This window comes from Solanum verrucosum, unplaced genomic scaffold (genome assembly GCF_900185275.1).
Source record: "Solanum verrucosum unplaced genomic scaffold, falcon-dt-bn FXZP01000276.1, whole genome shotgun sequence".
Taxonomy (NCBI): Eukaryota; Viridiplantae; Streptophyta; class Magnoliopsida; order Solanales; family Solanaceae; genus Solanum; species Solanum verrucosum.
Window position 1 is genome coordinate 508,134 of NW_026019946.1, and position 16,693 is coordinate 524,826.

General features: G+C 33.6%; 1 protein-coding gene and 1 pseudogene across 1 annotated transcript; one reads left to right on the forward strand and one right to left on the reverse strand.

Moving 5' to 3' along the window:
- Positions 1-10,171: 10,171 nt before the first annotated feature.
- Positions 10,172-12,464, forward strand: LOC125809663 (GPI-anchored protein LORELEI-like). The gene is made up of 3 exons (XM_049489258.1): positions 10,172-10,306; positions 10,426-10,482; positions 11,976-12,464. Exons 1-3 carry the CDS (start codon positions 10,219-10,221, stop codon positions 12,350-12,352), a joined length of 522 nt encoding a protein of 173 aa, XP_049345215.1. The 5' UTR covers positions 10,172-10,218; the 3' UTR covers positions 12,353-12,464.
- A 2,640-nt stretch (positions 12,465-15,104) lies between these two features.
- Positions 15,105-15,858, reverse strand: LOC125810184 (MADS-box transcription factor PHERES 2-like; annotated as a pseudogene).
- Positions 15,859-16,693: the final 835 nt, after the last annotated feature.

Genomic DNA, 16,693 nt, shown 5'->3' on the forward strand with positions numbered 1-16,693 from the left:
ATCTCATTGTCAAGCTTTAATAATTTTACTTCATGTTCATGCCTTACATTCATTCAGGTTACTTTCAGTTCCTTTATTTGGTTAAGTTATTTATTTCATTCAGTCTTATTACTTACTGTACATTTCATGTACTGACATCTTCGATGCAACATCATTTTATGATGCATATACATGTGATTAGGATCATCAACAGGTGCTCCGTTGAATCACTACTCCGTCAGCTTTGGTGAGATCGCCTAGATTTTGAAGGACTCCATCTAGTAATGACTTTTAGTATTTTCAAACATTTGGTTCTTTATTAGGTAGTCATAGGTCTTGTCTCGGTACCTATCTCTGGTTAGTATAGGCTCCATACATAGAAAATTTAGTGAGTGAGTTATGTCTTTAGTATTCCGATGTTTAGAGATATTTACTATTCATTATTTTCAGAGATAGTTTTCAGAGTTTAAAGGAACTTCCATTATTTTTACATGTTCCATTTACTTTCAAAGCTTCCACATGTATGTTGTCACGACCTGATTTCTCGAGTCATGATGGCACATACTATAACCCATCAATAGGTAACCCAACCTGTAACCCAGAACAAGTAATGAATATAAGGGTAGAAACAAAACGGAAGCAATAATTTAATAATAGAAATAGAACAACAGATGGAAGCAAACCAATATATATATAAAGATGCCTCCCAAAACTAGGAAGTCACAAGTACATAGTTGTCTAAACAAAAGAGTACAAGTCCCAAAAGTGGACTCGATATAACAACTTATCTCAAAAAGCAAAAGACTAGCTAACAAAATACAGATAGAGATAGGTAAGTCCAGGACGTCAAGTGCTCACCCTCACCTCTGATCTAAGTTGTAACAGGCTTGAGTAATCAATGTTGGTAGCTAGTGCTTGGACCTACATCACGAAATAGATGTAGAGTGTAGCCTAACAACCAAAACAACAAGTACTCACTAGACATCATAAGCCGACTAAGCACAAAAAGTAAAAGCAATATGAAATGTTAGAATCTAGACACAATAAAAGTCAAAGAGGAATTTAAAGAAATGCACACGAGTGTACTAAGACAGATAAGAACTAAGTACAACTAACTAAACCTAAATGGAAACCATGAGTCTAGAAGGTACACTCATGTGCAAATTTAAGTAAAAACCTGAACGGACCCCCATATGCCCGACAGGTACACAAAATAGCTAAATCTACTAACGAATAAGTCACGGTGAGTGTGGAGCCGGAGAAATCAAGTAACCAATAAGAGTCTTCCAAAGCTAAGAGGTGCAGAGCCCAGACCTTGAACCGCGGATGGTCCCCTAAGGGGCAATAGGTTGTAGCCAAAGTGCATTTTTAAAGGATAAGCATCATGACCAGACTTTAAATCTGTGATTAGTAGGAATAAACTCCATAGAGGATAATGGACAGTGTGACAAGACCTTAAATCTATAACTATAAAAGGGTTTCTAAAGGATATCATGTCAAATCATCATCACAAAATCATCGTGGAATGAAGGCCCCACTCCTAGGTAATCAGAACAACACTCCAACCTTGAACAAACTCCAGTCCCAAGTCACCAAGTAAAGCCTAAAATCTCAAATGTAACACACGGGGTTGTAGGGACAATGGATAGAAGGCTGTAATACCTAAGCTAAGGCTCATTTTATAATACTCAAGTGTGCTACACCAGTCTACAAGGAGCTAAACCGTCCAAGATGACGTCAGGGTAAAACTAAAGGCCAAGTGGCTCCAAATATCGCAATGTTATGGAAAACATTAGTCTAAGCCCAGACTAAGGCCAAAAATTCTCAAACATTCAACAATGACAACAAATAAGGCCAACCACAAGGTAAGGATGATCACATATCACAACTAGCATGCATCTAATCCCAAAATCACGATATTATCCTAAAACATGAATTCTAAGCAAAGTAGCATGGTTAACTAGGTACCCACCCCTAGTTCACTCAATTAAAAATGATTTCAAATATTTGAGCTAAATCTAAGAAATAGGAAGTCGTAGCCTATCTTTAGGCCGACCACGGACGCTCTAAATCACATCAACGAAGCTTTTCCTTTCCGCACGACCTCAGAACACTGCCACATTATCAAAACTAGAATCACAATAATAATATGGTCGTTCAGACACTAAATTTACTTAAAATGGACACAGATCAACTTTGGAGTCAAAACAGGAACGATGGGACTTGCACCAGAAATTTTGGAAACAACTCCATCAAAAGGCCCTAAACAGTACCCCAAACTTGTGTTCCAAAATGGAACATAATTTTGGACTCCGAACAGTGGGAACCAACACATGTAATAACATCACCTTTAAAGAAAAAATGCAAGCTAAGGCAGCCTACAAATCACAAAATATACCCCAAACAGAGAATCCCCAACTCTTCCCGAACACTCTAATGCATAGCCCCAAGCTCCATGATCACAACCTACTTCGAATCGCTAAATTTGAGATAAAATGAAGGAGAAGTCGCAATATCAAGTTGAGGAACGGAGGTGATCACGTCTAAGACTAAAGAAGGTGTTGTTAAAGTGTCTGGTCAAGAAAAGTCGGGCCTTCCTAAGGTGATCCCCTAGATGCTAAAGCGCAGACCGCTATACCGATTCCAGGGACACTTATGCAGGAGGGCCCGAACAAGCTTGCTAAAGTAGTTGTCTGGATGCCAAAGCGGTGACTCATTAAGTGAGCCTAGGCCACTAAAGCAGTTGCCACCTGGCTAGTCTAGTCCGCTAAAACGGAGCCATGGCTGCTAAATGAAGGGTTGCTTATGCGACACTAGGGCTGCAATAGCGGAGGAACTAGCATCAGGCACCACACAATTTTAGTTAATCCCGCTAAGCTCCACTCAGTGGCTCGAGATTTATTCAGAACCTCAGGCATGCAAACGAGATATGCACCACATTAAAAGTCAATATTTTGGACTCAACAGAGCAGTTAAAACTTCCATTCGGGTCTTCACAATAACAAGTAGGTCCCACACCCAAACTATATTTCAAGCCAAAATTCACAAAGGTGCTCAAAATTACCTCAAAAGCCAAGAGTTCCACACGAATGATCATTTTACACTAGAATCGACATTCCAGAGCTAACTAAACTGATGGAATTCTTATACGGCCATGTTTATAAAAAATGTTGACCAAGGTCAAACTTAGGCCAAAGCTTAAAAACTAAAATACCTAATGGGACAAACTCACACTGAAAGGATTGGGACCCAAGCCGACCATGCCATTTGTTGAAAATGACCCTTTCAGAGCTGATGAATCAAAATTGCATGCTGATGCTGTCTTCCTAAACTTTTGATTGAAATCAACCGTTCAAGGTTCAAAAGCTCTAACACATAGAAATTTGCATAAAAACCAAACGAATGAACAAGTGACCAAACTATCAGTCCCAAAAAATTATAAATGACTTGAGGTTGCTATAAAAATGCTCTAAACAATGAAAGGAAGACATAAACACATAACCTGGAGGGTCATTACAACATTCACTACTAAAAGGACTTCCATCCGCAAAAGTAAGAGTCAATAAGTACATGAAAGCTCAAACAAGCTGGGAAAATACTCTCACATCTCATGATCTGTCTCCCAGGTAGCCTCTTCAACTGAATGATGCCTCCAATGGCCTTTTATCACAATAATGGTTCTTGAACGCAACCGTCGCACATCTTTGGCTAGAATAGCAAATGGCTCATTCACAAAGATCAAACTATCATCCAACTCAACCGCACATGAAACTCATCAGGAACATACTAGTGCAGTAACAAAACAAGGAAAACTGGGTGAATAGCTGAAAATGCTAGAGGTAAGGCCTACTCACTAGAATTAAGTAAGAATCATAAGTAGAGAACTTGATGTTTCTTTGGGACTCAATGGGTGAAGAGGAACTCATTGATGAATTTTACATATACCTTGATGAAACCATATATTAGACTTGGATAAGAAGGCTTAAAACCCTTGGAGCATTGGAATCCTTGCTTTTCCTTGGGAGAGAAGACTTGAGAGAGAATTTAGAGTTGGAGAGAATAAGGGTGAAAAGGGTGGTTAGGGTCTTAACAATTAGTTATACCTCTTCAAATAAGCCTAAATGACGAAGTATAGAAATTAGAAGAGTAGGAAAAAATCCAAATAACCTTAAGAAATAATTGTCGAACAGTAACATCAATTACCTTCTACGATCTGTACATGCTTCTACGGACTGTACTGTCCATCCGTCAACCATTTGACTGATAGTTAAGGTCTCTGATGAAGAACCACAAACCACTTTCATGACCCTTTATTCCTTATACAACTCGTCCAACATCCTCATAGAATAAGAGACTGGAAATTTCCCTCAGTTCAGGTTACAACTCGTATTGACCACTCGTAGATCCCAAATACTGAAATTCAACTTTCTAAATGATGTAACCATGGGACACATCTACAACTCGTGTTCCCTATTATGATCCGTCTTGTTGGATCGTGAAAAGGGTCAAAGACTTTACATTTTTCCTATTTTCTAACCTTCACTCTATGAGCCATTCCACGACTTATACACTGAACCATGGACTGTATATCCAACTTATGAACACTGAGCCCACATTCCCAAATTCTAAATGTAATCCATGAGGCATATCAACGAGTTGTACAACCCTGTATGACCTATACACCATCCTCATGAAACACTGCACCAATAGGTTTTTCCCCAGATCTTGCAACCTATCAACCTCCTACTGATTTTTGTACTTTTGAGGGGTTAAAATTATGACTTAGGGAATCATCTACCACATTGCCATTCCCGGGATGGTATATGATGTTCACATCATAATCTTTCAGCAACTCAAGCCATCAACATTATCGTAGATTTAACTCCTTTTGCCTGAAAATATATTGGAGGCTTTTATGATCTGTGTATACATATGCACATCATATAATTAATGCCTCCAAATTTTCAAGGCATGAATAACTGTGGCCAAATCTAAATCATGGGTCAGGTAGTTTTTCTCATGCTTCTTTAGCTATCTAGAAGAATAGTAATACCTTACCATGTTACATCAAAACACAATTAACCTCGATGCCTGAAGCAACAAAATACACCACATAGCCCTCTGGACCCTCTGTTAAGGTCAAAACTGGGGCTTAAGTCCATCTGTCTTTTAACTCTTGAAAGTTTTGTTCTCAGACTACGGTCTACTGAAACTTATCTATTTTTTGAGTTAGCTTAGAAGTGAAGAGAATCCCTATACAAACATCCTAAAATAGCATGCTAACCTCAAAATCTACAAACTTTTATTAGGGGCATAGGTTGTTAGGTCAAGTCTTCACGACCAAAATCTTCTTCATGTCAACCTGTATACCAGAATACAACCAAAACTCACACTTCGAGAGCTTATCATACAGTTTATGACCTCGAAGCACCTGAAGCACTTCTCAAAGAAGGTCTTTCTACTCCAACTCTAATTGTGAATATATGAGACTATCATCAATAAACACAATCATGAATGAGTCTAAGAATGGCCTAAATATATTGTTTATCAGGTCTATAAAAACTACTGGCATTTGTTAATCTGAAAGACATTACAAGAAACTCAAAATGAACATATTTGATCTTGAAAGTTGTCTTAGGAATATCACTTTCTCGAACCTGTACCTGATGGTACCCATAATGTAAATCACTCTTTGAGAAATATCGGGCACCTTATAGCTGCTCAAACAAGTCATCAATCATTGCCAGTGAGCATTGGTCCTTTATAGTAACCTTATTGAGCTATCGGTACTCTATACATATATGCAATGAACTATCTTTCTTTTGTACAAACAATATTGATGCACCGCATGATGATGCACTTGGCCTGATGAAACCCTTACCTAACAAGTATTTTAGCTACTCATTTAATTCCTTTAAATATGCTAGTGCCATTCTATACCGAGGAATTGATATTGGCTGGATATCTGGTAATGTATCAATAGCAAATTAATCTCCCATTTTGGGGAATACCAAAGAGATCATCCGAAAAGACATCTAGAAATTCATTAACAACCAGAATTGACTATAAGTTCGGTGGTTCTAGGTCAACATCCCGAACTCTAACAATATGATACATGCAACCCTTAGCAATCAATTTCCAAGCTCGAATATATGAAATAAATGTACCCTTCCGTTCTTAAATGATGTTTAGTATTAAGTCTTGAAAAATGTAAATTTAAATGAACTGCATTTCTCATTAGTGAATTCTTTAAATAGATAAAATAGAAAATAATATGTGTTCATGTGTAATACATAATTCTCTTAGTGTATTTCATTAAATATATTATGTATTTAGGAATTTTGATATATTTATTTAATTAATAGTACTTCCTCCGTTTACTTTTACTTGTCACTGTTTGACATGGAACATCCATTAAGAAAATAATAATTGATATATGTATTTTATCAAACTATCCCTATTAAATGATGTTTAGTATTAAGTCTTGAAAAATGATTTGGAGAAAGAGTCTTTAATGTTGAGGGTAAAACATAGAAAAATATAATTGTCTTTTCTTGATATGTCAAAAGTGACAAGTAAAAATGAAAATCGATTTTAGAAATAAACGACAAATAAAAGTGAACAGAGGAAGACGGGAGTAGTAGAATTTTTGTCTTTTTAAAATTCCTTCTTTTCAAATAATATACAAATGAAATGAGAAATAGATAAATTTATTTAAAATTGAAAGAATATAAGAACAAAATAAGTGGGAATGATATCACAATGACAAAAGAATTACATTAAAAAAAATATAACCAAACAAATTGATTGATGAAATTGAAAAGTTTGTCAAAAAAGAATAATTATAAACTTTTTAAAAAATAGCATTATTACGCAAGTTCAAAAATCATCCAAACAAGTTTCTACCATTCATGATAAACCATTTAGATAATTTCATACAATTCAATGGAAATAATAAATTGTACGCAATAAATGTGCATATTTTCGGAGAAATCGATAATTTTCAATTGGCACAGGTAAAGAACGTTTAGCAATTATGAATACTATTAAAAATATACAAAAATTAAAAGATCTACAAAGGAAAACATGATAAAACACCTTACACATTTAAAACGGAAAAATTATGAACATTAAAATTATGAAAGTTATATTTTTATTGGAAAAAAGTCTGATATATCTCTGAACCTTTTCATTTAGAGCTGATACATTCATTATTATGAAAATGATTCATATACACTCTTACTGCAGGGGCGGTTCAACGTAGTTGGGGGTCTAAAGCGAAATTTCAATTCGAGGCCTAAAATATAAACAATTAAACTTCGTATATACATTTATTCAAATTTTATTTCTATAAGTAATAAGCTGACAAATATTAAATAAAGATAAGAGTTAGAACCATAAAATCTCATGAAGTTGATGACTTGGTATATCCCATTTAATATGCTTGGTGTAATGCTTGAAGCTAAAATTTAAAAACAAATATAAAAGAATTTGTAATTCACTTTGTTTAACACTTTCATTATTAATTCTTATTTTTAACAAAGTACAAAAGATGTTAAAGTGGGTAAAATAATATATTTTTAAAATATTATACTTCTAATCATAAATAATAATTTTTTCTATAAAATTTTTAACACATAATTTATTCTTGATAAAAAATTGGGGGTCTAAGGCATAAGCCTTATTTTACAAAGCATAGAGCCGCCTTTGTCTTACCGTTATACAAATGACTCACATATATGATATATGCATACCGTTAAAAAATGAGCTCACATATATCCCTTTATCTAAAGAAAGTAAAAAAATAGTTTTAAATTTATTTTTTATTTTAAATTCTTAAAAAGTTCATGTAGGGGTATATATGATCCTTCAAGCAAAATTCAAGGTATATTTAATCTTTTTCATACATAAATTATTTTTTAACCTATTTGATTTTCTTATTTTTTTTTTTTCTTTCATTCTTTAGCTTTAAGGAAAAAAATTAAAAATATTTTTTTTGCGGCTAAATTGTAATTTAGTTTTTTTATATTTGTAAAAAAAAATTGGGGTATCTATAATAAATTTTACAAGAAAATTAGTGAAAAAATAAATAAATTTGACCATCAAAATAATAATTTTAAATTAGTCGTTGAAAAAAAGAGTAAAAAAGATACATGTGAAGAGAATCAAATATACCCCATATGGATTATGTTTTTTTTAAGAAAATAATGAAAAAATTAAATTAAATTAAAATTATTTTTTCACATGTTAGAGGAAAAGAGTATATGTGAGTCATTTGCATAACAATGTGATTATATACGAGTCAATTTCATAACAAAGAGTATATCGACTCTAAATAGCAAGGTTAGGGAGTATATTAAAGGCGGAATGACCTGTGAGACCCTTATACTTGGCTTCGTTTGTCAGTTAGACCCTTATACTCACGACTTTGCCAATTGAATCCTTAAACTCACTAAAACGTAATGTTTTAAACCCCTTTCTTATTCTATGTGTGTGAGTATAGCACAACCTCTTACACATGGAATTTCATGTCATTTTGTAGAATTCCATGTCATTTTTAATGCCACATTAGAATTTAAAAGCTAAAAAAAAATAAAAAAATTTGCACATTAAAATTTTCAAGATCATGTTCTTCATATTTGCTCATAATAAATTCATGTCAAATTGGTCTAATTCTTCCTATTTGACATGAAACACAAACCCAATAGTTTTCCATCATAATTTTGAATTAATTTCATAAATTCACAAAACCCATTTGTTATTCTTCAATCTTCTTCACGAAGTTTTTCAACTTTTCAGTATACATCATTACTCTTCTAGATTTCAAATTTATCTAAACTTCAGTCTTTCACTAACAAGATTCGAAAACTCAGATTTTAAAAGTGTGTAAATCGACCAAGATTCATAAAGAAGAAATTTGAATTTTAAAATTAAAGAAACTAAAATGATTGAGATAAGAGATTTGGTTGGGTGGGGTGAGGGGTGGGGGCGGGTCTTAAGAAGAAGAAGAAAGGGGTGGGATAGGGTGGGGTAGTGGGTGGTTTCAAGGAAGAAGGAGAGGGTGGGGGTAGGGGGCTGAAGAATGAAGAAAGTTGCAGGTGAGGGAGTGGGGTGAGATAGGGGGTTGATGGGTTGATTTTTTCTCTTTTATAATTTAAATTATTTTTTAATGATTTTTAATATAAAAAATATATATTCACTCGCTTTAAGGTGCGTGCAGTCAAGTGGTTTTCCATCTCAGCAATATTAGTTCCACTTAAGTTCGGTCAATAGTTAAATGTGTTTAAAATATTGTATTTTAGTAAGTTTAAGGGTTCAGTTGGCAAAGTCGTGAGTATAAGGGTTTAACTGACAAATGAAACCAAGTACAAGAGTCTTCCTAATCATTCCGCCTATATTAAACCCTTTCTCTTATTTTTATTAGAAGTTGAAGACGAAAGACGAGTCAGTAAATGAACTTTTTTATTGAAAAAGAAAGGACATTCTTAAAACTGATTGAGCACAAACATCAAATAATTCTTTAAATTGTAAAAAAAAAAAAATATCTTCTTAAATATCCAACAGGCACATCTCAAATAATAACATAGAAAAATCGACAATTTTTCTAACTTACCAAGGTAAAGGTTGACCTTTACCCAACATACTTCAAGACCAACATATTCCTTTGAACCACCTTCTTTGATCATTCTTTGTTAGTGCCACGTGCCACGTGTCAATTTTTATTTTTATTTTTTAAATTGCTACATGCCTAACTTATTTTTTATCCAATACAGACATAACTACCATGGAAGGTAGAAAAAACATAAAATCATTTACAAAATAATTAAGGGATAGGGTATAAGTATTCCCTAGATTATAATCGAAATTTCATAAATATATCTTAACTAAACTAAGCTTATATAACCCCTCGAACTTATTTTTTTTAATTTTGTACACCTTCTGGCTTACGTGACACACTCCGTGACTTCAAATAGTTGAGGTGCGTGAGAGATGTTTGAATGCTACGTAAACCAAAAAGGTGTACAAAATTAAAAATAAATAAATCAAAAGATAATAATACCTTAATTTAGTTAAGATGTGTCTCTGATATTTCGATTATTAGTCTAGAAAACATTTGTCTCTTATCCAACAATTAATGAGATGAAAATTGAATGTGAGCTCTATATCTATCTATTTTTTCTTATCATTATTATTTAAATAGATAAGGAGAAACCCCTCTTGTGAAAGTTAAAGACAATAATGGAGTGGAGACATTATAGCTCTTGTTTTATTCTACTTTTCTTTTTCTCTCTTCTGCAGGGGGCTTTGACTTCAACTTCTATATCAGGTTTTTTTTTCTTTTTCTGCACTAAATCTTCTTTTTTATTATTATTATAATTAGTGTTGTTTTTGCTTTTAGTGCATTCTATGTTAGTTACCAAATTATGTTTTTTCTTTTTGCCACAGATACAATTTTTGTGTACCCAATTTCAACTGGGAGAAATCTTCTTCAAGCTAAGGATGGTAATCTCCATGCTACTTTTTGTGTATTTTAATAAAATATGATTTTATTGAATTTTGATGATTTGTTGTAGAGATATTCTTGGTATCTCATATTTTTATGTCTCTTTGTGTGAAGTTTTCCTTTTATTTGGGGAAGGAAAAGGGGGTTTCCCTTTCAAAATTTAAGGTGGAGATTTGTTAATTTGTTGAGTCTAGTTTTGGTATACATTCTTTTTGTGTTGAACTGCGGAATCTCTCGTGACTAAGTGATACGTCTCAGTACTTAATAAATATGGTAATTTTAATTATTTAGATATTTTTATTTTGCATTTGATTGGAGGTATTAGGCAATTCTGGCTATTCATTCCACCATTTATATCTTAGTGATGAATTATATTATCTCATATGCAAGATGAAATAACTTATATTCCGAAATAATTAATCTTGAGATAACTTGTTTCCAACCAAACGACCCCTAGTACTCAAGTTATGTCATTTTGCCCTTAGCGGAGCATACTTTGGGATATTTGGTTGCAGTCTTGGATAGAAGGAAATCAGAACTAATTTTGGACAAGGGAATAAACTATACCCATACTCCTGGATTTCCACAAGGCAAAATACATAACCAAACACTCAAATTTGACCTTAGTTGGCAAGAAGGCACTCTAACTTTTATAGTACACATCTAGACACTTCAATTTGGTGTGAACTGACAACTAAACACTTCAATTCATCTTCACTATATCTCATGGACACCCGATGTGACACAAATATTTGAGGTGTCTAGATGATCATTTTGTAAGTTGGAGTGTTCAACTAATTTACAATGGAGACGAGTTGAGATGTCTAGATGTGCATGTTCAAAGTAGGAGTGTTTACTCGCCAGTTGAGGCCAAGTTTGAATGTTTGCTTATGTATTATGTCCTTTCCACAAATATATTCCTTCGGTTTCATTTTACCTGGCCTCTATACTAAAAATAGATGTTTTACGTTATTTGTTCATTTAAGCAAATCAAAAGAGTTTTACTACTTCTTTTCCATGTTATCCTTAGTATTAAATAATAACTACATAAAAGAGTTTTACTACTTCTTTTCCATGTTATCCTTAGTATTAAATAATAACTACATAAAATAGTGGTAGTCAAATTGAAAGTTCCAAACCATTATTAATTAGATTAGTTTAGTAAAATACACCTCTAAGTAAAGTTGTGCCAAGTCAACAAGGGTCAAGTAATATGAAATAGAGGGATTAATTCACTTGAGCTAAGACTAAGTTGCTCAGACTCTCCAAAAATATTACCGCATCTATATCGGATCCTTCAAAAATGCATTACTTTTGAAGAATTCGATACTCACCTTATGACATTTTTGAAGAGTCCGAGCAACATAGACGTGGAAATTCATTGAATGCTTCTTCTTAGATGCATAGACTTGATGCAATATGTAATTGGTCACTTTACAAACTAACTTGAAAGATAGTTTGAGTTTTCCTTTACCTTTATTACTCAATGCAGCTTGTCCTGTTAGCTTTGAGTTTCAGAACTACACTATGATCACTAGCCAATGCAAGCCACCACAATACCCAGCCAAACAATGTTGCGATGCTTTTTTACAGTTCGCTTGTCCTTTCGTCGAAAGTCTGAATAATCAATCAAATGATTGTATCTCTGTAATGAACGGCTACATCGATCAGCACGGACATTACCCAACTGGTCTTTTTGCCAGTGTGTGCAAAGGTACACAGCAAGGTCTGCCATGTCCTGCATTAGCACCATCACAATCAGCTGATCGCGATGAAACTAGTAGCAGCCAGATAAACCGTAAACTATCACTAGTTTACAGTTTTGCCACAACTTTTATGGGGGTGTTGCTTTTGGTATTGTTTTTCTGATATTTATATGACAAGAGAACAGTTTTTGCTCATATTTCTGTATTAGAAGTGTTTGATTTTTAAATTGTTATTGACGATTCTAGTAAGAGGTAACTGTTCACGTATTTATGTATGTGTACATGTATGAATGATTCGATCGATTTGCACCCATATGGTGGTATACTAGTTCACCTGAATTTACCATATAGTCATTCTTAATTATGCTATACGTTATCCCAGGATAACTTGTTCCCAACCAAACGACCCCTAAGTATCAATTATAGATTGTTAGAATATCAATACCTTTTTCTTGGAACCACACCAAGAGACTAGCTATTACAAATTAAAGATTTGTATAGATAAAATTTGATAAGAACAGGTCTCTGTTGCAGCAACAACTTCTTCTTCGAGATCCATATTGTAGAACTGAGAATACTCTGAGGACTTTTATCTTTGGATGTGGTCAAACTCCAAAGGTTGGTTGTCTTGTTAATTTTATATATATAGGAGTAAGTCGTTGTCTTCCAATTCTCTAATCCAAGTTAGATTTGGTTCAAGGCTTGCCAAAAATTCAATCATAATTTGACTTGGTTTTCCACTAATTGTTGTTGATCTTCGGCGTATTTATACATCCAAGTACTATGCAATGAATGGCTTAGGAAAGTCACCAGCTTAGGTAGAAAGGACATTCGCTATTGAATTGCATTTGCGGGGGCTTCTTGCCTCGTCATCTGCATTTTGTTTTAGCTTAGTTTTGAGAGTTAATTCACGTAAATTCATATGTTTTGAGCATAATTTATGCGGATAAGCTAATATGTGTTATTAGACACGTTTCATATCAAATTATCGCAAGAATCGACCCGAATTGATAAAAGAAACAAATACCAAGAATTATGGGCGAGAAGCATGATTTGACAGGGAAAGGAAGCACTTTGTGGTGCAGGGGAGGCACTCCAAAATGATTCCCACGCCATGGCTATCACAAAACTTCAGAGAATGAAAATTCATTCCAAGGGTGTGATGGTCGGCGCACCACGGTGCCACTTCTTGTAACACCGCAGAAGTCTCTCAGTACAGATCAGGAAATTGGTAGCACTAAAAATCTGAAGTATGCAGATTTTTAAGATTTACGGACAAGGTTTATGGGTCACAAAAGGGATTACAGTTCGTGGAAAGGGTTCATAAATGAGACTTTAGAAATCAAGAAAATTATGTTAGTGATTACGAATGAATTTACTGATCATACTTGGTTCTCAGGTCGTAAACCTAACTCGTGGAACAACTTTAGAAACTTGGAAATTTGACTTGAACATGATGAGAAGGATTATAGGTCGTGGAATGTTTTATGAGTCATAGAAGGACTCAAGCAAAACTTTGAATTCTATGAGGCTTGTTTGCGAGTCATATATAGTTGGATCTACAATCTGTAGAAAGTGTCTCGTAGCTGAGCAAACCTCAATGACTATGCATTCTAGTATATTCCTTTTGTGGCTAGATAGTGTGAATCTTATAATGGACTATGGGTCGTTGTTTGGATTCACGGTTTGAAAGATCAAAAACTCAGTTTCTCAGTCTGTCTTCTAAGAGCAGGAACCTACGGTCCGTAGAAGGAACTATGGTCCGTAAATGGATGACAATCCGACAAATTTTAATGAGGGTTGTTTTAGTATTTTCTCACTCTTTTAATTCCTAAACTACATTGCTTTGGCATATTCTAAGTGGATTTATGTGATTCCTAAAAACCTTAACCCCTTATTCTCTCAGAACTCTCCCAAAATCAATTTCTTCTCTCTTTAAGTTTTTTCTCCAAACAAGTTATGGTTCCAAAGCTTCAAGTCTATTATATGATCCATACTATCTAGTATTGCATCCCCCCCCCCCCTCCTCTACTAGTATCGCATCCCCCCCCCCCCCTCCTCTACTAGTATCGCATCCCTCTAGTATATGTGTTGATTACCTACTTTCTCTATGTTTTTATCTTCACTTAGTTACCACACATTACTAATAAGTGTATTTTATTTTAGATATTGTTCTCTTAGATAATAATTGGTTGTCTATTACTACTAATAACACAAATGATTGGTTGGCACAACAAGATTGCAAGGTATAACCATAAATTACCATTAGCCTAAAAATACCCTTTGAGTCGATCCCCAAAATGCCCCAAGTCTTTTCTCCACTATACCAATTGACTTTAAACATAAAATATCACTCAAAATTGTAGAAATCCCCCATGGGAATCCCTGCCCCTTCATATCGCATTGCTGTCAATCCTTATCATTTTCAAATCACCATTCCTCCCCCACAAAAAGATCCTGAAATCCAATTTATTCATTTATTCCAAAAGCTAAGAGAAATAGGAAAAATCTAATAATTATGGGATGATGAATACATAAATATACATTGTAATTTAAGATAGACTAATTTTATATCGATAATTCATCAAGTATGCATTGATTATCTACTAAAGACAAAATTTATGATTTCGGGAAGTTTATAAAGTTTGAGACTTTTCTTTGATGAATTTGAATAGGATACAATATATAGGGTAGAGATTCCTAAATTTTAACACACACGAAGTATCTTTTGTATCAAATAACATATGTTGCTAAACTTAAGAAAAATAAAATATGTACGGCTAAAAATAAAGATTCAATTTAGTCCAATTTTTTTTTTTTTTTTATAAAAGTAACTTATTAACCGAACAATATTAGTTCATTTTTCCAACAAAATAGAATAATGTTCATAAATTATTGAAATAAAAAGTACAATAACATGAAATGGAAAGAAAGATGCAACAAATTAAGACACACACTATGAAAAAAGAACATGAAGAAACAATGATAGAACATTATAATTATTACATTCTCAATCGAGGTCCTTGGAATGCCCATCATCTTCAACATTGATGTCATTGCCTTCTTTTGGTGCATGCTCTATACCGCTTCCATCCCCTAATGTAGCTATAGTGTGAATAAACCATGGGTCATTGAATGACTCTTCCATTGGACTTGCTGATAAGGTAATATTTTCTTTGTTGGATGAAGGATTTGGAAGCTGGTTTAGTTCTTTCTTTCTTTCATCAAGTTTAGCCATTTTTGCAGCAAACACCTTTAACAAACCTTTCATTTCTCTAGCATCAAGTTCATCAATACTTTTTCCCTCCACTAGTTGGTTGAAGAGGATTTCCATTTCCTTGCCTCATTCATTTTCTCTAATTTGCTAATATGTTCTTCTTTCTTATCAACTTTCTTTTGAAGATAGCCTTCATGTGTGACCAACTTTTCAAGCCTTTTGAACTCAATAAAACTTAAATACCTCGTCAAGACATCCTGAGCCAGACTTGTGGATTTCCAAGCAATGGGATGGATTTTTCCTGGCATAAAAATAATTATGGCGACTTCTACGTCACACAAAATAGAAAGCTCTTCTGCTTTCTTGAACAAACTTGTTTCTCTTCTTTCTAAGATAGAGTTTCTCACATTTTCACTGTAGTTCCTAGTATCTCTGAGCCTTTTTGTAGCCATATTTGATGCTCAAACTATAAAAATACTTTCTTTTGGAGTAGAATATAAAACTTGAAGAGATGTGTGGCTTTTATAGTTGTCAAACAAGAATTGTCAATGCAATCAAATTAAGAACTTTCATAATTTAGGTTCCAAATTTTAAATAATTTGATTAGTGTAATCTGATTTTAAGGAAATTATTAATTTTTTTCCTTAAAAAGATGAAAAATATTAATATTCAAATTGAAATTGGACAGGTCATATTCCATGATTATTTTTGGAGATAGAAAACAAAACAATTAACTTTTTACATGGGCATATTTGGTAGAAAATGCTTATTAAAAATATGCTTTACAAAAGACGTTAGTATATCCTTAGAAAACATTTTTGCATCATATTTCAATATTTCGATAGATAAAAAAGTTTACGTCAAGCATGGCGTAGGAAAATATATGAGTACTTCTGATTAATTATAATATTTTTTCGTTAAAGATTGACAATAATATACCGATTGAAGTAAGTTTTTAATATGGGATGAGAATTACTAAAGAAGAATGATTCTTTTTCACAAATAAAAAGTGTGATGACTCAAAATCTTAAGGCATGATGGCACTTGCACTATGCCATTGGTAGGTATGCCAACCCTCCACCGAAATTAATATCAAACTATCATACATAAATAATAACATTAGCAACATCAAGTCTTAAAACTCAAAGCTTTCATAGATATAATAGAAGTGTGAAGGTAAGAAATATACCCAAAATTTAGTGTAACGCTTCGCTAAATGAAAGAGCTAGAATTAGAAAGAACCATTTTTGGAAAGTATGAAAATCTGAAATTTGGCAAGAGTTATGT

What these genes read in the sequence shown, in the direction of transcription:
- LOC125809663 (XM_049489258.1), top strand. Translation starts at nt 10,219, where the DNA reads ATGGAGTGGAGACATTATAGCTCTTGTTTTATTCTACTTTTCTTTTTC. An exon ending in GACTTCAACTTCTATATCAG is followed by an intron (nt 10,307 to 10,425) that starts GTTTTTTTTTCT and finishes TTTTTGCCACAG; the next exon opens with ATACAATTTTTGTGTACCCA. An exon ending in TCTTCTTCAAGCTAAGGATG is followed by an intron (nt 10,483 to 11,975) that starts GTAATCTCCATG and finishes TACTCAATGCAG; the next exon opens with CTTGTCCTGTTAGCTTTGAG.